Source organism: Salvelinus sp. IW2-2015, linkage group LG10 (genome assembly GCF_002910315.2).
Source record: "Salvelinus sp. IW2-2015 linkage group LG10, ASM291031v2, whole genome shotgun sequence".
NCBI lineage: Eukaryota > Metazoa > Chordata > Actinopteri > Salmoniformes > Salmonidae > Salvelinus > Salvelinus sp. IW2-2015.
The window spans coordinates 22,405,563-22,426,954 of NC_036850.1; the positions used below are offsets into that span (position 1 = coordinate 22,405,563).

General features: G+C 41.9%; 1 long non-coding RNA gene and 1 gene segment (V, D, J or C); one reads left to right on the forward strand and one right to left on the reverse strand.

Annotated features, from left to right (window-relative positions):
• Nucleotides 1-10,849: 10,849 nt before the first annotated feature.
• LOC139028286 (uncharacterized) lies at nt 10,850-18,213 on the reverse strand. Its single transcript, XR_011480471.1, has 3 exons — nt 18,122-18,213; nt 13,414-13,761; nt 10,850-11,013 (listed from the first exon to the last, which is right to left on the reverse strand). It is a non-coding gene; the product is annotated as an uncharacterized lncRNA (long non-coding RNA).
• A 144-nt stretch (nt 18,214-18,357) lies between these two features.
• Nucleotides 18,358-19,641, forward strand: LOC111969582 (Ig kappa chain V-II region 7S34.1-like). The segment is given in 3 exon segments: nt 18,358-18,639; nt 18,799-19,149; nt 19,481-19,641. Coding segments are annotated over 3 exon segments (495 nt in total).
• The last annotated feature ends 1,751 nt before the right edge of the window (nt 19,642-21,392 follow it).

Sequence of the window (21,392 nt, forward strand, 5' to 3'; positions counted from 1 at the left end):
CCTCCCAAACAAACCCACAGCGGTGTGTCATGTTCATGTATGGACTGAGGCCGTGTAAAGGAACAGCGTTTCCTGCCCACATGCTTACCTGCTCTTTCCTCCTGCTTCCTTTCTGTAAGAAGCATCACAGAAGAGAAGGTGAAGGGAGTCAAGGGATGCAGGAATGGGGGGAATGTTGAATGTGACTTGAGGGGTGTGTTTGGCCGATCTGTCTCACATGTGTTTAAGCTGAACAGTGTAACTGAAGTGCCTGGAGACAACTTCGTAAGGGGCGGTCCTGGTATCACAGGGGGCCTGTATGTCCGCACTGTGTCACCAATCCAAGGGACAGACTTAGCCAGACTTAGATTTTCTCCAATACAATGTTCACATCAGAACATAAAAGGAAGAGCTGAATGCACAAATAAAAGGAATAACAGGGGAAAAGACAATACCTGCATTTACAACAATTCCATGAGATTTAGTTTTCTGTGTCATCTGCTCTGATTATGGGTTAGCAACATAGTTCACTGTGATTCAAATGCTTAATGTGACCCCTTACTACTACAGTTATTTTACTGTGTGAGTACCGTGTGTAATTCACTAATGAACAGTGTAGCAYATGGGGATGTGTGAAWCTCAGTGTTGCCGCTTGTGCCATTGAAGAAGACCTTTTATAGTCGGAATGTTTCAGGAGGGRGGTTACTTGTGTTTGCAAGCCAGAGGTCCTGAGTTCGAGTCTCGCTATGAGCCGATTAGGGGAGGTAATACTTGCTAAGCATGCAGCGTGACATCCTTCACAAAAGCAAAACACCAAGGGAKTAGCTCTAACCATAACCGGTCATACTGAAAGTWGGCATTATTTGAAATGATAAACCYGGTGGTTCGATCCCTGAATGCTGATTGGCTGACAGCRGTGGTATATCCGACCGTATACCACGGGTATGCCAAAAKATTTATTTTTATTGCTCTAATTACGTTGGCAAGTAGTTTATAATAGCAATAAGGCACCTCTGGGGTTTGTGGTATATGGCCAATATACCATAGCAAAGGCCTGTATCCAGGCACTCCTCGTTGCATCGTGCTTAAGAACAGCCCTTAGCCATGGTATATTGGCCATATAACACACACCCCCTTGGGCCTTATTGTTTAAATACACCCTCTACGGTGACATTTTACTCTTCTTAACTGTTTGTGCGAAATGCTCTGACTTCAATCGCTCARTTCTGTGCAAAGTTTGTGTTTTACCCTAAGAACAAATCAGGCAACCTTTCTGTCCAAACAGTACCGTAAACCTCATTATAATCTCACACTCTTATTACATTTGAACGTTTTCTTCAACAATGTATGCTATAAGGTTGTAAGGAGGCGATTATTTAACTAGAGTTTAGTAAACTGAGCGATACATAAATAAACGTCTATTTATATGGCACATTGTTGAAGTAACGTTTCACAATTAAATCATGCTGCCAGATTTGAATTTGGTTTAGGCCTATGGTAATTTTTGCACTTTYCAAAATGCTTTTCCACTATAAAAATGTTGCCCATCAGCTGTTATTGTTCGGGCTGGGGGCTCAATTACTTCAGGTCTCAGGAACTGTGCCGTCGCTGCTCGAGCTTAAGCTAGGTACGACTAACTGACCTTAGCTACAGTTGCATTATTCACAGGTTCCATGTGCTGTAAATGGACCAGTCATATGTTCATTTATATCATGTTGTAATTGGAATATTAGTCAGAGTTGTGGGCAAACCGGCACTTTAGGAAAAGTGAGGTGGAAATACACAGCTGAGGACAGGTGATGGTTAGAACCAYCTGACTCAGACGGAGGAATAATATGGTCACCTCTTAAAAGCAGTGCTACACCTGGAAACCACACCTTCATGAATAKAAATAAGTCCTCACAAACTGTTTTATAACTGAAAACCCTCCATGGCCTGTTGTCAATGGGTAGAATATAAACTGTGAGGTCATCCCAAAGGTTTGTGATGACCATGAACTTAAAAGGCTACAACGAGACCCTTTCCTCTAGACTGTAGATGAAGTTACAGTAACCGCCATTACTTTCCTTTCCATTACTGACATATACTGCACTGGGATTAACTATGTTTTAATAACATAATTAGTCCAGAGTGTAGAGGCATAGCCACGTAACACACTGTTTTTACATCATGTGTTCCACATGTACCCTGTTTTAGGAACTGTTGAGAGAAACACATTGCATAGAGGCAAATCAGGTCAATGTCCTACACTCTTAGAACAAAAGGTGCTATTTGAACTAATGTTCTTCGGCTGTCCCCATAGGATAACCCTTTGAGAACCCGTTTTGGTTCCGGTAGAAGCTTTTTGGGTTCCATGTAGAACAGAGGGTTACATGGAACCCAAAAGGGAACTTGGAACTAAAAGGGTTCTACCTGGAATCTAATGGTGCTTTTATGGGGACAGCCGAAGAACCCCCTGGAACCCTTTTTCTAACTGTATACCCGATACTATAGTAGTGGAAGAAAATCCTAAAGATTATATTTACCCCAGGCCCTGACAGAACAGGTCCTCTACCTGTTACTATCAGCAGAATCAGCCATAGAATCTGTCACTGATCAGATAGACAGATAGAGGAGTTTGTTGTAACAAGTTGACACAGGATTGATTGACGTAGCAGCTTCAGATGAAACCCTTTGGGACCAGTGGACATTTCCCTATTCAGAAGCTCTTTTCACTGCAAAATCCCACGTTCCAAAGCCACCAGGCAGCCTTGCTGAGCAGGAGAGAAGAACACACAAAGCTCCCTCACAAGCCCCTCTGGTACAGTGAGTACAGTAAATCAGACCAGTTTGTCATTCCCCCCTCCCTCCCTCCCTCCCCTCCCTCCCCTCCCTCCCCTCCCTCTCTCTCTCTCTCTCTCTCTCTCTCTCTTCTCTCTCTCTTCTCTCTTTCTCTCTTTCCCCCTTACTCCCTCTCACCTTCTCTCTAATTTCTCTCTCATACCTACTGCCCTCTCCTGTGCTGTTTGCTTTACTGTCTGGAAAGCAAGGTTGGAGAGGAAACGGACTCAACTGAAATATTATGGAATTATGTTAATAGTTTAAACAACACAGTCACACCTTTCAGTTTAATTAATGCTCAGCGGCACTCCTCCTGTGGACTTTGTTTTGTTAAGTGACAGCTTCTTGGGAGAAGCTATACATTTTTAGTGTAGACAGAACATATTGACAGTGATTCAAACACAGTAGGTACAGTAGCTTGTTGTCAATACTGCACTGTTTATGAACAAGTAGATCTATCTGCTGTCATTGAGTATGTAGTATTTAGTCTTCTACCACTAATATCTTTGAATATGGCAGATATTCCTTCCCTGGGGCCTCCAGTGGTCCATCCATGATTTGTATGTAGTACATTAGACTAGTCCAATCCCTGTTCAGGGCTGGTGACCCACACTGGTGTGATTGTAAACTGGCCTCTTTCTGGCAGTACAGGAGACCCAGGCTCAAACCCAGTCAGTCACATTGGTACTTTGACCCGGAGGCAAAAGGAGGATGTCAAAGGGTGTAAAAGGTCTGGGTGTAGCTGGTGCAGAGGAGTCAGGCGCAGGACAGCAGAGATGAGTAATAAAAGTAACTTTACTCAAAATTACGCAAAATGTAGTAATACCAAGCCCACACAAAAGGACGCGAAATACATAAAACAAACACGCACAAAAACCATGGGGAAAACAGAGGGTTAAATAAGGAACATTTAATTGGGGATTGAACCCGGGGGAATTGAAACCAGGTGTGTAAAACAAAGACAAAACAAATGGAAAATGAAAAGTGGATCGACGATGGCTAGAAGGCCGGTGACGTCGACCGCCGAACGCCGCCCGAACAAGGAGAGGGACCGACTTCGGAGGAAGTCGTTACAAAGGAGGCTATTACAGCTGTTACAACCCCTGTTATTGGCTGAGTGTGTCCCATTTCCCTTCCACACTGGTGCACTGAGACAGCCTCTTACAGCTAYGGCTTCWACTGCAGCTTCAGAGGGGAGAAGAGGGTGTTTTACACTCGCAATGAAATGAATGGGCTTATTATGACTGGAGCCAAGGCCTCTGAGCTATGTCTGCTGCAAAGCTGCATGTAGAACCACTGTCACTAGCTTTGTAGTATATTGATGCATTGATGATTTTCCCCCTCCTTTTGATAGTGAATGTTTTCATCTACAGTGTAACTGGTGTCGAGAAGATACACTCAGGACAGTTGATCACTTGTATGTTTTTTACAATTGGGCCCACATTTTCCATTGACCACAAGTTATTATACCCTCTATTGGAGGGTATTGCATTAGCCATCAGACCAGGTAGTCCAAGGGGAAATCAAAGCAGATCTAATCTGTTAGGGGTTAAACACTGTGAAGTGTGCTGGAGTGGGAAGCTGACTCCCAAAGAAAAGCTCTGTTATAAAACCTTCAGTGCTTCTTTTGTTGAAAGCCCTGTGTATTTATTTTGATTCCAGTTGAATGGTGAACACTGTATGCACACGTCTCGCTAGGTTCCAGGGTAGAATGAGGGCTCCTGGTGTTAGCTGCCTCTCAATGGTTCCCATTTACTGTAGCAGGACTGTTCACTCAGCTCATTAGCTGTTAGTAGTGTTGTTGTAAGACTCAGGTCCAGGACTCAGACAGAACTATGACTTAGACTGGAGTTCTGGGGKCGTATTTAAGAAGCGTATAAGGRTGAGTTTACACAAGCAGCCCATCCTTAATCAGCACTCCTACTCATAGGCTGCGTTTACACAGGCAGCCCAATTCTGATATTTTTTCTAATAATTGGTATTTTGACCAATCAGATCAGCTCTGAAAAATATTGGATGTGAAAAGATTTGATGTGATTGGTCAAAAGGCCAATTATTGGAAAAAATATCAGAATTGGGCTGCCTGTGTAAACGCAGCCTATGAGTAGGAGTGCTGATTAAGGATCAGCTTTGCCTTTTATATCATAATGATGAGTTTACATGGGCAGGTGGGACCTGGTCCTAGATCAGCACTCCAATRCTGAGACACTTGATACAGTACATACTGCTCCTGGTCACTTGGTCATGGACTATAGGGCTGCCAACCCACCCTGTTAGGCCGAGTCTCCCAGGAGATTTTTGAATACATGATGAAATTGATGAGCTAATTAAGGATGTTGAAGGATCTTTATGATTTTCTTGCCTATGGACAAAACTCACTTCCACTGTTGTATATGAAACATGAGACTTGAAGCGGACTCAATGTTTGCGCCAAATGATCCAACTTAAATAATACTTGAATCAAGTGATACAGAACGAAAACCATCAAACAGTGAGAACCAATGAGTTGTAATGTTCCCTAGTCTGGGTGTTTGTGTTGTGGCACAGACATGGCTATGCCTAAGTCTATACTGTTTAACGTTGGAGAGCAGAGACCTCTGGTTGGAGACTTCAGGGTTAGGGATACAGAGGTTCATGAGATCAGGGGAAAAAGGAAAAGCAAATAATTGTATGAAGTGCCACTTTCAGGGAGTTGATTTTGGACTGCACTTGTATTTATAGGAGGAACATACCAGAAGGTGTGGCATGTTTTATAGTAACACTATGCAAACTTTAAGTAATGATCATAGTTAATGATGGGTCAATCATGTACCATGACGTGCCAATCAGGTGTGGTGTGTGTGGTGTGTATTTTTTAACTATCCTTGTGGGTACCAGAGGTCCTCACAAGGATAGTAAAACAAGGAAATTTGGACAAGTGGGACATTTTGCGGGCCCACGAGGAAAAATGCTATTTTAGCTTAGGGTTAGGTTTAGGTTTAGGGTTAAATTAGGGTTAGGGTTAGAATTAGGGATAGAGTTACGGGTTAGCATTAGGGTTAGGAGTTAGGTATAGTTTAGGGTTAGAGCTTTGGAGTCAGGTAAGTCAGGTTATGGTTAGGTTATGGTTAGGTTAGGGTTAGATTTAGGGTTAGGGTTAGGGAAAATAGGATGTTGGATGGGAATCAATTATTTGTTCCCACAAGGATAGCAATACAAAACCGTGTGTGTGTTGTGTGTGTGTGTGTGTGTGGTGTGTGTGTGTGTGTGTGTGTGTGTGTGTGTGTGTGTGTGTGTGTGTGTGTGTGTGTGTGTGTGTGTGTGTGTGTGTGTGTGTGTGTGTGTGTGTGTGTGTGTGTGTGTGTGTGACGGTGCATTGTATGATGCTCCCATTGAGAATAAAATGGCACATGAGTACGTCAGTACATGTGTGCAGGATTACTTGTGTTTGCCTACCTGTGTTCTTTACCAAGTTGCTCAGAGAGGCGTTCGGTGACGGAACACTGTTTCCTTATGCCGGAGCACAGACCTGACTTTCTTCTCTCAGAGCAGCTGATAAAGGCCCATGTCCACCCACCGACCAGACCACCTCCAGCCCACCTTTACAAGACCCCTGGAGTCGTTAACCACAGCATTTCTCACATACCTGCATGGGTGGTGCTGCAATGCACATGTGCACTCCTCCTCTGAAAGAAGCCTTGTGACTGAAAMAAGCCTTGTGACTTTATTTTATATGTGCTCCAACACCAAAACACATTCAATCAGGTCCAATGGTGCATGTTCACTCAGTGTTAAACCACTTAAGAATTGAGTTCTCTCCTAAAATACCTTTGCACTTGAGGACACTTCAAGGAGGTGCATATTAATACGCATAAATGCATGAACCCCAGAACCCCTCCCTTCCACTCCATATCTTCCTCTCCTTATGCAGGGTTGCCATGTGACTGCACCTGATGAGCAACAAAGGGATCCATTGAAACAGAAAGGAACTCGTCACACCAAGCCCCAGTATTGGCCGATCGGCCCCCCTAAACTTGACTACGGCCTGGGGATCTGTAATGGTATATTACACATCCTGCTGCTATGCTTCCAATGGGGATGATCGGCTATGATGGATGGAACCCCATAACCATCGCAGGCCCTTTCCTCCATCTTAAGAGGTCTGTGTTGGAAACTTCAGAAGCTCAGACTGCCTCCACACAGGAACTGCAGTGGTCTCGATGACATGGAACCCCTGATGAAGCCTTCCTCTGGGCTCCAGGGCCAAAGAATCAAAACACAGGCCTGTCAGCCCCATCTCTCTGTGTAGCCAGAGAAGATCAGAAAGGATTACCATTGCCTCTTTGTTCCTTGTCGGATAGGTACCATGCCGAGAAAACTCATAAAAACTACAACAAGTGGTTGAWTTGGGGTGTTGTGAGTGGTGAATGTATCCCTTAAAGGTTTCTTGCCTTTGTKATGGCAATGTTAACAGAAATCACTCCCACAACACATTTCCTTGCGCTATGGTGGTGGAACAATAGAACAAAAATTCATGAAATAGAACTCAATCTAGTTCTATGGGTGTAAAACCCAACTCCCTCCGATCTAACCCCTGACTACGACAATACGGGTTAATCTATTTCTAATCTTCACTTCTTTGACAGAAACAAACATTTGACTGGTCCCATGAAAGTTGAGAGGGAAGAATAAAAAGCATGTTTGGCTGTCTTGTCTGTTGGTGGCTGTCTGTTACTCATGAAGTTTGTTCCTGCTTTTTAAGAGTTGAAKGTCKCTTCCACCAACCCTGAGATACCCACTGGATAAGGTAAGGGGGTGTAGTCTACGGTTAGTGTCTGCATTCATCAACTYGACAGSTCAGATGGCATCTGGTGGGAACACACACACTCTTAAGATCTGTTGTATTCTCCAACTACCACAGTGAGATGTAAACAGTAGATAGCAGAAATACAGCCAGTACCAGTCTCTGAAATCCAATGGTGGGCACCATCTCTGCCAGTTAGCTGACTGATCAATAGAACTCACTGATAGGTTTCCATGGAGAACACAGCAAGCCAAAGTGGTACCTCGGAACTCTGCAGAGGCTGGAGCAATCAAACAACCAATCAGAGACAGAGAGGGGAGTGTGGCGATGGGAACTGCATCTTTAATGAGCTTCCTTGTCCTGGCCTGACCCACTGTGTCACAGAGAGTGTAACATCCCTGGCTGACCCATTGTGTCACAGAGTGTGTAACACCCCTGGCTTGCCCACTGTGTCAGAGAGTGTAACATCCCTGCCCTGTCACTGTGTCAGAGAGTGTAACATCCCTGGCCTGACCCACTGTATCAGAGAGTGTAACATCCCTGGCCTGGCCCACTGTGTCAGAGAGTGTAACATCCCTGGCCTGACCCACTGTTGTCAGAGAGTGTAAACATCCTGGCCTGGTCCACTGTGTCAGAGACTGTAACATCCCTGGCCTGACCCACTGTGTCAGAGAGTGTAAACATCCCTGGCCTGACCACTGTGTCAGAAGTGTAACATCCCTGGCCTGGTCCACTGTGTTCAGAGAGTGTAACATCCCTGGCCTGGTCCCACTGTGTCAGAGAGTGTAACATCCCTGGCCTGGCCCACTGGTCAGGAGAGTGTAACATCCTGGCCTGCCACTGTGTCAGAGAGTGTAACATCCCTGGCCTGACCCACTGTGTCAGAGAGTGTAACATCCTGGCCTGGTCCACTGTGTCAGAGAGTGTAACATCCCTGGCCTGGCCCACTGTGTCAGAGAGTGTAACATCCCTGGCCTGGCCCCACTGTGTCAGAGAGTGTCAACATCCCTGGCCTGACCCACTGTGTCAGAGAGTGTAACATCCCTGGCCTGGCCCCTGTGTCAGAGAGTTTAACCATCCCTGGCCTGGCCCACTGTGTCAGAGAGTGTAACATCCCTGGCGAGGGCAAATAGAAAAACATATGTGTTGGGCCACGGTGGACTGCTGAAGGGGCTGATAACAGAGGCTCTCTGTGAATAGAGGGTTGGAGGTGGTGAGAAGCGTAGGGAATGTGAGTTCTACGTACCAGGGCTGGCAACAAATAAACCTCTGCTTCTCCTTTCTATCATGGAGTCCATCTCCATATAGCACCTGTTTACAAATCATATTGTGTTAGCCATGTTTTTGATCAAGTCACTGTTGTCCAGATCTAGCATACTAGTGGGGATTTATTTGCATTTCAGACTAACACTCGTAGCTTATTCGAAACCTTTTCGGACTTTGTTAAGAGTCCGGAAAAGAGTGAGTGGAGATTTTCATTGCGTACCACTGGTGTTAGAGCAAGAGGGTGTGCTCTCTCTCTCTCTCTCTCGTGCATCTTCGGCTCGGTCAAAGAGGAACCTGTTTAGCATAAGTTGTTGACCTTGCTGTTTATAAAATGCCCTTTCATAAGCAGCATAGAGGTCCACTGTGACCCACATAGCCCATACTAGCAACAGGCTGTGTGGGCAGCTAGCAGGCCAGTTTGCCATTGAGGGACTGGCATAGCTGTACACACCCAGACGAGTCTGGTCCCACAGGAAAGGCTCAGAGACAGAGTCCCACCTCTGACATCAGCCGAGCCACTGGGCTTAGAGAGGAGCAGGCCAGAGCAGGCCACAGTCAGTTCAGTGTCCTGATTCTTCTGTCCTGAACAAGGGAGGTCTCACAGATCACACATCTGAACCAGTGAGGGGCAGGGCTGAAGTTTGAACCAAATGCTGTATCTGTACATGTGTAGACTGTGTTACCTGGTAAACATTAGAGCATTGATTTGGTGATTGTATGTAAGCCAATCATATCTCTCCCTGGAACAGAGATAAACTCTAAAACCATTAGACCGTTTCAGTGTTTTCTATCAGACCTGGGTTCAGATCATAGACAGACGGTTCTTTCAAATACTTTGAGTGTTTGATTAAGCCTGCCTGGAGTGCCAGGTGGGAGGGTTTGCACTGTTTGGTCTTTTCTAATGGTTCCATGGCAATAGCAAGCTCAATCAAGCACTGATAAGTATTTGAAATGATTTCCATTAGTATTTGAATAAGGTGTGTTTTCAGTTGGTGCCATTAATCAAAAACAAAGCAGATGTTTGATCTGCTAACCCGTGTTAGCTGTCTAGCTTGTATCCTCAACTTCCAGCTTTCTCACATTTCTTAGAAAAGGGAGGAGAGTACTTTGAACACCTGTTCCAACCACCAATCGACTACTTTGTGTAGGTGAAGTTGATAATAGAGGCAGGTACATTGACTTCCATTGGTTTTGGTTAGAAATTCAAACGCTAAAGTTAGCGGTTGGTGATAGAGAAACAAACCCAAGTGTGTATCACAGTCTCTCTTTGTGCATAGACTGTTTCAGGGTAACGAGTATTTTGTAATTTGGGTGAACTATCCCTTTATTCTTAATTACAAATACATGCAATATTTCTACATATTTAGTCAATTTCTGTCAGATAATATAACCATATTTTGCTATTAACGTTTTTATTGAGCATTACAACCATCATTGAATACTTGAATAAGTGTCATTGAATAAGTGTATTGCTTCAGTTGTTGTAATGAAGACATTTACTCATTTAAATGTTGCTTTCATGTCCACTTTAAATGTGATCATTCATTAAAAAACAAAGCTATTTCATTACCAGTCAATCATACAACTTTACAAAGCAGTTCAATTGATGATGTCAACCCATTATTACTCGTTTTTTTGTAAGAGATATATTACAATTACAATTGTTCTGTTTTTATGACAGGAGATATGCGCTTACAATGAGAAACAATATGTGGTAGGCCTGCAGAATGTCACAAGAAGCTCCAGCCTCAGTCACCACATTATATTTATGTCCACTAGATGGCAGGAGTGTATCAGCTAAAAGTAAGAAACTGATGCATACAGTATCTAGTGATTCTGGTCAAAAGGGCCTGGCCAATGGAAGTGCATTTGGTTGACAGGTAAAGTACATATATAAGTAAAGGAGAGTAACACATACCGCCAACCACAGATTTGAATTAGATTAAAATGTTTTTTTTTCCCCACTGAAGTTTAAGTTTTTCTGGAGAAAAAAATTATACAGAAGGTCGGTGGTGGAAAACAGACAGACAGATGGACGGACAGTTTATCAGCTGCCTTTAAGCATGTATCGGATACAGAGAAAGGACCCAAACACTGAGATTATGGGGGTGAAGATCAGGATGATGGCCATGGTAGATCTACACCAACCACAGTAGAACCCTGATCTGAACACACAACACTGTATGAGACAGAGTCAGTTAGTGGACCAACATCTAGGTCCTTACCAGCTGTGGATGACAACATGGACAAAATAAATCACTAATCATGGGACTTATCAGCAGATAGTGGACCACAACATCTACAATGCCTTCAGAAGTATTCACACTCCTTGACATTTCCACATTTTGTTGTGTTACAAGCTACACACAATACCCCATAATGTCAAAGTGGAATTATGTTTTTCGAAATATTTATCAATTAACTAAAAATGAAAAGCTGAAATGTTTTGAGTCAATAAGAATTCAACCCCTTTGTTATGGAAAACCTAAATAAGTTCAGGTGTAATCATTTGCTAAATAAGTCATATAATAAGTGTCAGGGACTCACTCTGTGTGCAATAATACACTCCTAGAAAACAAAATGTGCTATCTAGAACCTAAAATGGTAATTTGGCTGTCCCCATTGGAGAACCCTTTTTGGTTCCAGGTAGAACCCTTTTGGTTCTAGGTAGAACCCTTTCCACAGAGTGTTCTACATGGAACTCAAAAAAGTTCTACCTGGACCCAAAAAGGGTTCTCCTATGGGGACAGCCTAAGAACCCTTTTGGAACCCTTTTTTCTAAAAGTGTACTGTTTAACATGATTATTGAATGACTTCATCTCTGTACCCCACACATACAATTATTTGTATGGTTCCTCAGTCGAACAGARAATTTCAAACACAGATTCAACCATAAAGACCAGGGAGGTTTTCCAATGCCTCAAAGAGAAGGGCACCTAATGGTAGATGGGTCAAAATAAATAAAAAAAGCAGACATTGAATATCCCTTTGAGCATGGTCAAGTTATTAATTACTACTTGGATGGTGTATCAATACACCCAGTCACTATAAAGATACAGCCATTCATCCTAACTCAGTTGCTGGAGAGGAAGGAAACCACTCAGAGATTTCACCATGAGGCCAATAGTGACTTTAAAACAGTTACAGAGTTTCATGGCTGTGATAGGAGAAAACTGAGGATGGATCAACAACATTGTAGTTACTTCACAATATTAACCTGATTGACCGAGTTTCTTWTTTTTTCTCTWCTTCTTTTTAACCCCCTTTTTTCTCCCCAATCTCGTGGTATCCAATTGTTAGTAATCACTATCTTGTCTCATCGCTACAACTCCCGTACGGGCTCGGGAGAGACGAAAGGTCGAAAGCATGCGTCCTCCGAAACACAACCCAACCAAGCCGCACTGCTTCTTAACACAGCGTGCCTCCCACCCGAAGTCAGCCGCACCAATGTGTCGGAGGAAACACGGTGCACCTGGCTACCAGCTAGCGCGCACTCGCCCGCCCGCCACAGGATCGCTGGGTCGCGATAGACAAGGATATCCCTACCGGCCAAACCCTCCCTAACCCGGACGACGCTAGGCCAATTGTGCGTCGCCCCACGGACCCCGGTCGCTGCCGGCTGCGACAGAGCCTGGCGCGAACCCAGTCTCTGGTGGCACAGCTAGCGCTGCGATGCAATGCTCTAGACCACTGCGCCACCCGGGAGGCAAGATCGTGTTTGCAACAAGTTACTAAAGTAAACTGCAAAAAATGTGGCAAAGCAACTCACTTTTTGTCCTGAATACAAAGTGTTAAGTTGGGGAAATCCTGTACAACACTTACTGAGTACCACTCTTCATATTTTCAAGCATAATGGGTCTGCATCATGTATGAGTATGCCTGTAATCGTTATGGATTGGAGAGTTAATCAGGATAAAAAAGAAAGGAATGGAGCTAAGCACAGGAAAATCCTAGAGGAAAATAAACCCCTTTCAGTAGGACAATAACCTAAAAGACAAGGCCACATCTACACGGAGTTTCTTACCAAGGAACAGTGCATGTTCTTGAGTGCAAAGTTACAGTTTGACTTAAATCTACTTGAAAATCTATGCAAGACCTGAAAATGTTTGTCTACTAATAAAAAATAATGGGCAAATGTTTGCACAATCCAGGTGTGGAAAGCTCTTAGAGACTTACCCAGAAAGACTCACAGCTGTAATGCTTCCAAAGGTAATTCTAACATGTATTGACTCAGGGGTGTGAATACTTATGTAAAATAGATATGTCTGTATTTCATTTTTTTAAATCTAAAAACACGTTTTCACTTTGTTATTATGGGTATTGTTTGTAATGGTGAGAAAGAAAATCAATTTAATCTATTTTGAATTCAGCTGTAATACAACAAAATGTGGAACAAGTCTAGGGGATGAATACTTTCTGAAGGCACTGTAGGGCCTTATCACAACGTTGGACAAATAAATCACAGAATCATGGGAACTCTTATCAGATCACACTAAACAACACCTATTTCTACATTTCATACTTTTACATGATAAAGAACCAGATGGTGATGTGGAAACTACCACCTGTAAAGGTGAGCTGAGTTCCATTCCCAATCTCAAAGACATTACTCTCCACATGCCACAGTAATACAGGCCCAGGTCACTGGCTGTTAGGTTCCATATTGGTCAGGTCAACAGTTGGCACGGCTTTGTTATATACAGGCACAAAGCGGCTCCATATTGGGCCGTGGATCTTAGATTCTTATCCTGTTTAACAAAGGTAAAGGTGGCCTGCGACAGTGTTATGTGGACGCAGGACAAACCATATGATGTCGTATTTCACCGTGATATCACATTCTAGATTGATGGTGCCCCCAAGTGTCACCTGTTTGACAGTCACATCAGCTGTGGCCATCACCCAGAGCAAAGCACCTGGAAAAGGAAGAGCATGTGTTAGCGTGGTACTGGTCTGCTTTATAGGAATGTTATTACATAATTGACCAACACTGAAAACATTTTTATGTGGCTTTACTTCACTTTTTCTTTATTTTTACTATTTATACATTGTAGAATAACAGTAAAGACATCAAAACTATGAAATAACACATATGGAATCATGTAGATACCAAAAAAGTGTTAAACAAATCCAAATATATTCTTCAAAGTAGTGACCCTTTGCCTTGATAACAGCTTTGCACACTCTTGCATTCTCTCAACCAGCTTCATGAGGAATAGTTTTCCAACAGTCTTGAAGAGTTCCCACATATGCTGAGCACTTTGGCTGCTTTTCCTTCACTCTGCGGTCCAACTCATCCCAAACCATCTCAATTGGGTTGAGGTCGGGATTGTGGAGGCCATGTCATCTGATGCAGCACTCGATCACTCTCCTTCTTGGACAAATAGCCCTTACACAGCCTGAGGTGTGTATTGGGTCATTGTCCTGTTGAAGAACAAATGATAGTTCCACTAAGCGCAAACCAATGGGATGGCATATCGCTGCAGATGCTGTGGTAGCCATTCTGGTTAATTTGCATTGAAATCTAAATAAATCACAGACAGTGTCACCAGCAAAGCACCCCACGCCATCACACCTCCTCCTCGATGCTTCATGGTGGGAACCACACACGCTGAGCTCATCCGTTCACTACTCTGCTTTCACAAAAGACATGGCGGTTGGAACCAAAAACCTAAAATTTGGACTCATCAGACCAAAGGACAGATTTCCACTGGTCTAATATCCATTGCTCGTGTTTCTTGCCCAAGCAAGTCTCTTCTTATTATTGGTGTCCTTTATAGTGGTATTTGTAGCAATTCGACCATGAAGGCCTGATTCAAGCAGTCTCCTCTGAACAGTTGATGTTGAGATGTGTGTCTGTTAGTTGAACTCTGTGAAGCATTTATTTGGGCTGCAATCTAAGGTGCAGTTAACTCTAATGAACTTATCCTCTGTAGCAGAGGTAACTCTGGGTCTTCCTTTCCTGTGGCATGGGGGACTGCAATGGTAAAAACTCTCTCTCTCTCTCTCTCTCTCTCTCGATATATATATATCCTCATGAGAGCCAGTTTCATCATAGCACTTGATGGTTTTTGCACTGCACTTTCAAAGTTCTTGTACTGACTGACCTTCATGTCTTAAAGTAATGATGGACTGTCATTTCTCTTTGCTTATTTGAGTTGTTCTTGCCATAATATGGACTTGTCTTTTACCAAATAGGGCTATCTTCTATATACCACCCCTACCTTGTCACAACACAACTGATTGGCTCAAATGCAAAAAAAAAAAAAAGAGGAAAGAATTCAGGCACACCTGTTAATTGAAATGCATTCCAGGTGACTACCTCATCAAGCTGGTTAAGAGAATACCAAGAGTGTGCAAAGCTGCATCAAGGCAAAGGGTGGCTATTTGAAGAAACTCAAATATAAAATATATTTTGATTTGTTTAACACTTTTTTTGGTTACGAAATGATTCTATATGTATTATTTCATTTTTTTCACTATTATATTCAATGTAGAAAATAGTCCAAATAAGAAAAAACCCTTGAGACACTGTGACTTGTAGGCCTCTCCAGGTCTCGCACCCACTGTGAAATGTGGTGGAGGATCGGTGATGATCTGGGGGTGCTTCAGCAAGGTGAATCAGACAGATTTGTCTTTGTGAAGGACACAAGAATCAAGTCACTACCAAGGTTGTCCTGAAGAAAACGCTTCCTTCTGCTCTGACAATGTTCCCCAACTCTGCGGATTGGTTGTTCCAGCAGGACAATGCACCATGCCACACTGCCAGGTCAATAAGTGTGGATGGAGGACCTCCAGATCAAGACCCTGTCATGGCCACCCAATCTCCAGACCTGAACCCCATTGAAAACCTCGGAATGTGATCAAGAGGGAGATGGATGGCCACATGCCATCAAACAAAGCCAAGCTGCTTGAACTTTTGCGCCAGGAGTGGCATAAAGTTACCCAACATCAAGTGAAAGACTGGTGAGAGGCATGCCAGAAGTGTTGTGTTGTTTAAAAATGAATATGAACTTATTTCTTTGCATTATTCGAGGTCTCTGCATATCTTTATTTTGACCAGTTGCATTTTCTGCAAATAAATGCACTAAATGACAATATTTTGATTTGGAATTTGGAGAAATGTTGTGTGTAGTTTATAGAATAAAACAAAAAATGTATAATATTATAAATATAAAATGTAATATATATATATTATTATATATCTCTCTCTCTCTCTCGATATATATATGTATATCGAGAGAGAAGAGAGAAGAGAGAGAAGAGTTTTTACCATCGCAGTCCCCCATGTTAGGCTAGCTTCTTCTCTGTACTGTATGTAGGTCTTTTAACAAATATTTACGGTATGATTTTGATAACACTTTACATTACAGTGCTCATATCTGTGTGTAATTAGTCCTGTAAGTACAATTTAAGTATTGCAATTACTCATTACATCATTACACTCTACTTAGGGTAGGTTACTTCTGTAAATTAGTGTAAGTACACTGTAACAATGAGAAATGACAATATTGTTAATCTGCATGTACAGTGATAATACACAGTAATAAGACACTGTAATGTAAAGTTTACAGATTTTTCCAAATGGTGAAACTAAATAGAGTTGAAGTCGGAAGTTTACATGCACCTTAGCCAAATACATTTAAACTCAGTTTTTCACAATTCCTGACATTTAATCCTAGTAAATTATTCCCTGGTCAATTAGGATCACCACTTTATTAAGAATGTGAAATGTCAGAATAATAATAGAGAGAATTATTTATTTCAGCTTTTATTTCTTTCATCAAATTCCCAGTGGGTCAGAAGTTGACATTCGCTCAATTAGTATTTAGTAGCATTGCCTTTAAATTGTTTAACTTGGTCCAACGTTTCAGGTAGCCTACCACAGCTTCACACAATAAGTTGGGTGTATTTGGCCATTCCTCTGACAGAGCTGGTGTAACTGAGTCAGGTTTGTAGGCCTCCTTGCCGCACACGCTTTTCAGTTCTTCCCACAAATTTTCTGATTGATGTCAGGCTTTGTGATGGCACTCCAATACCATGACTTTGTTGTCCTTAAGCCATTTTGCCACAACTTTGGAAGTATGCTTGGGGTCGTTGTCCATTGGAAGACCCATTTGCGACCAAGCTAACGTCTGACAGATGTTTGAGATGTTGCTTCAATATATCCACAAATTTCCCTTCCTCATGATGCCATCTATTTTGTGAAGAGCACAGTCCCTCCTGCAGCAAAGCCCCCACAACATGATGCTGCCACCCCCGTGCTTCACAGTTGGGATGGTGTTCTTCGGCTTGCAAGCCTCCCCTTTTTCCTCCAAACATAACGATGGTCATTATGGCCAAACAGTTCTATTTTGTTTCATCAAACTAGAGGTAATTTCTCCAAAAAGTACGATCTTGTCCCCATGTACAGTTGCAAACCGTTGTCTGGCTTTTTTAGGCGGTTTTGGAGCAGTGGCTTCTTCGTTGCTGAGCGGCCTTTCAGGTTATGTCGATATAGGACTCGTTCTACTGTGGATATATATTTTGTACCTGTTTCCTCCAGCATCTTCACAAGGTCCTTTTTTGTTTTTCTGGGATTGATTTGCACTTTCGCACCAAAGTACGTTCATCTCTAGGAGACAGAACGCATCTCCTTCCTGAGCGGTATGACGGCTGCGTGTCCCATGGTTTTATACTTGCATACCATTGTTGTACAGACGAACGTGGTACCTTCAGGCGTTTGGAAATTCCTCCCAAGGATGAACCAGACTTGTGAAGGTCTATAATTTTTTTCTGAGGTCTTGGCTGATTTCTTGTGATTTTCCCATGATATCAGGCAAAGAGGCACTGAGTTTGAAGGTAGGCCTTGAAATACATCCACAGGTACACCTCCAATTGACTCAAATGATGTCAATTAGCCTATCACAAGCTTCTAAAGCCATGACATCATTTAATGGAATTTTCCAAGTGTTTAAAGGCACAGTCAACTTAGTGTATGTAAACGTCTGACCCACTGGAATTGTGATACAGTGAATTATAAGTGAAATAATCTGTCTGTAAACAATTGTTGGAAAAATTACTTGTGTCATGCACAAAGTAGATGTCCTAACTGACTTGCCCAAACTATAGTTTGTTAACAAGAAGTGTTGGAGTGGTTGAAAAATGAGTTTTAATGACTCCAACCTAAGTGTATGTAAACTTCTGACTTCAACTGTACATAAAGTGCTTTTATTCTAAATGGACAAACTATTTGTCTCATATATTCATTATTTGATTTTCATAGACAATACTCACTTTTGATGATGAGAATCATCATGGTCCTCATCATGCGTTGTAACAGGAACAGCCTCCCAGTCCTCACTTACAGAAAATCTTAAACTCTGACTTAAACATGAAATGAAAGTGTGTGGGGGTGGGTAGGAGCACAATAACCACTTCCTAAAAGCTTTACCCCCAGGCATCCAATCAGAAAAGCACATTTAGAATGTATTTCTCAGAACTGGGCTTAGATGTACTTTTCCTACACGGTTAGACTCAAAATTAAATGATAGTTCAGCTTCAACTATCACAGCGTACTTGCAAAAAAATAAAATTTAATGGAGGAATCTTACACACTGAGAGCAGTTAAAAAAACATTCTGATACAGTTTAAACCTTTCCTTGACTGGCTCTCGGTGGGCCTCTTTGTTTCCTGTACCTGTGGTAGGTGGACTTGTACACGCAGAAAAGAAAATAACTTGCATTCACATCCTTCTTTCCAGCGAAACTGACAGGAAACAATGAACAAGAGAACAGCTCTAACAATTCTATGCTGTAAGTAGAAATGTATTTTATCCACTTGGGAGAGACATTGTTTATATTTCATTAGGTTTAAGTACTCTCTGTTAATTAGATTTTTTTAAATGTAAATGTGTTATGAACATTTTATTTAAATAGCCTCAGTCAATAATATGGTCTATGTTTTTATGAAAGGTTCCATGTTCTGTGAGGCTTTTGGAGCAGATCAAAATGAGATTCTAGTGAAACCAGGGGACACAGTCACCCTTGGCTGTGACATTACCCTGGAGTACGAGATCATGTGGTTTGTTCTTCGTCCTGATGCCACTCTTTCAGTAGCCACCACTATAAAGACAAATACACCCCTGAGCCTCAACAAAAAGTTTGATGACCGTTTCGAGTCAGTGTATGACACAGGCCTGTTCAGAAGCAATCTGAGCATACTGAACATCTCAGAAAGTGACGTGGGTCTGTACTACTGTGTTGAGCAGAGGGCTAACATATTTGAGATCGGAAGTGGGACCAAGCTCTCCCTTATCAGTGATGGTGAGTAAACTCTGCATTATGACTGCATAACTGTGGTTTTGCATTGGGAGTGTTCCAAAAATATACACCTGGTTCAATAAAGTTTAATCTCAAGTCAATTCAGGATATGTATTTAAATTATAAATCTATACCAAAACACAGTAGGAAGAAACAAATATAATATTTATGTACTCACATGTACTTGATACATTTCTTGATTGTTTTCAATACAGTATGTTTAGAATTGTTTTTCAGTTGTGATAAATATAATAAAATCTGATCATCTTTATATTCACACACCAAGAAAGCTGTAAATGACAGTTGAACTGTTATGAATGTTCTGTCATTTCAGATCAGCTCTCTACTACTGTTGTTGGGATGAAGTTGTCATGGTTTATCAYCTTGATCATRGCCCCCATGCTCTCTGTACTGGGGTCTGCTCTCTGTGTCTTCTGCTGTTGACGACCTGTTAAGAAATMATTTGCACCCAATAATTCAAATTTCCACATTGAATCAGCTTTCTGAAATTTATTTTTTTAATACTTATGTGGTGCAACTCATTGTCTGTAAATCAGGTATTGGTGTTTATTGCGCATTTCATGAAGATAAAAAAAAATAGCTGTCCTCTTATACTGTAGATCCTGACAAAATGAGGATTMTGGAACAATTTGGTTGAAGCCTGTCATCTAGAGGACCAAGAGTGAGCATAGGAGGACAAACAGGAATCAAATGTAAAGATGCTGAGAGTAAAAGTAACATTTCTGGTGTTTTATGAAGTCTCCTGTGACACACGGGGTTAAACTTCTGCCTCTCCATACATCTACGTAGGTGGACGATGGGATCTACATGTGTCCAGATTTGTTTCACATCTTTTTATTTCTGGTGCTATTCCAGTGTTGATTGCATGACCAGTATGTTCAGGGTGTTAGAGATAGAAATGTATTGAACAAGATCATTTTAGACATCTGATCTTAAATCATTTACGTCATATCTACCAGTCCATCCAAGGACCAATTATCAAAACAGTACTGGCTTAAGCATAAATCTGCAACTATAAATATATGTTTTAATCTGAAATGCAACAACCTGCTGTTATAYTGTATATAGTGCATTCAGAATGTATTCAGACCGCTTGACTTTATCCGCATTGTTACGTTACAGCTTATTCTAAAATTGATTAAATTATATTTTTCTTCATCRGTCTACACACAATACCATTTAATTACAAAGCAAAAAAATATATACATTTTGGCACATGTATATATATACACATATTTAAAAAAAAAAAGTAAATATCACATTTACATAAGTATTCAGACCATGCTTCACCGTATGTATGGTGCCAGGTTTCCTCCAGACGTGACATTTGGCATTCAGGCCAAAGAGTTCAATCTTGGTTTCATCAGACCAGAGAATCTTGTTTCTCATGGTCAGTCCTTTAGCTGCCTTTTGGCAAACTCCAAGTGGACTGTCATGTGCCTTATACTGAAGAGTGGCTTCCATCTGGCCACTTCACCATAAAGACCTGATTGGTGGAGTGCTGCATAGATGGTTGTACTTCTAGAATGTTATCCCATCTCCACAGAGGAACTCTAGAGCTCTATCAGTGACCAACAGGATCTTGGTCACCTCCCTGTCCAAGGTCATTCTCCCGATTGCTCAGTTTGGCCAGCTCTAGGAAGAGTCTTGGTGGTTCCAGACTTCTTCCATTTAAGCATGATGGACACCATTGTATTCTTGGGGGACATCAATGCTGCAGAAATGTTTCAATACCCTTCCCCAGATCTGTGCCGACACAATCCTGTCTCGGAGCTCTAAGGACAATTCCTTCGATCGCATGGCTTGGTTTTTTACCTCTTACATGCACTGTCAACTGTGGGACCTTATATAGAAAGGTGTGTATCTTTCCAAATCATGTCCAATCAATTGATTTACCACAGGTGGACTCCAATCAAGATTTAGAAACAGTCAAGGATGATCAATGGAAACAGGATGCATCTGAGCTTAATTTCCAGTCTGAATAYTTATGTATATAAGWCGTTTTAAATTTTCTATTAATTAGATACAATTTCAAAAAACCTGTTCTCTGTTATGGGGTATTGTGTGTAGATTGATGAGGGRAAAAAAACAAATATATTCCATTTTAGAATAAGGCTGTAACGTAACAAAAAGTGGAATGCAATGTATAACAAATAGACCCTGGATACAAATCAGAAAAGAGCAAGAGTTTATTCAAAAGGTTAGAAACATTTGTATCACTCCAC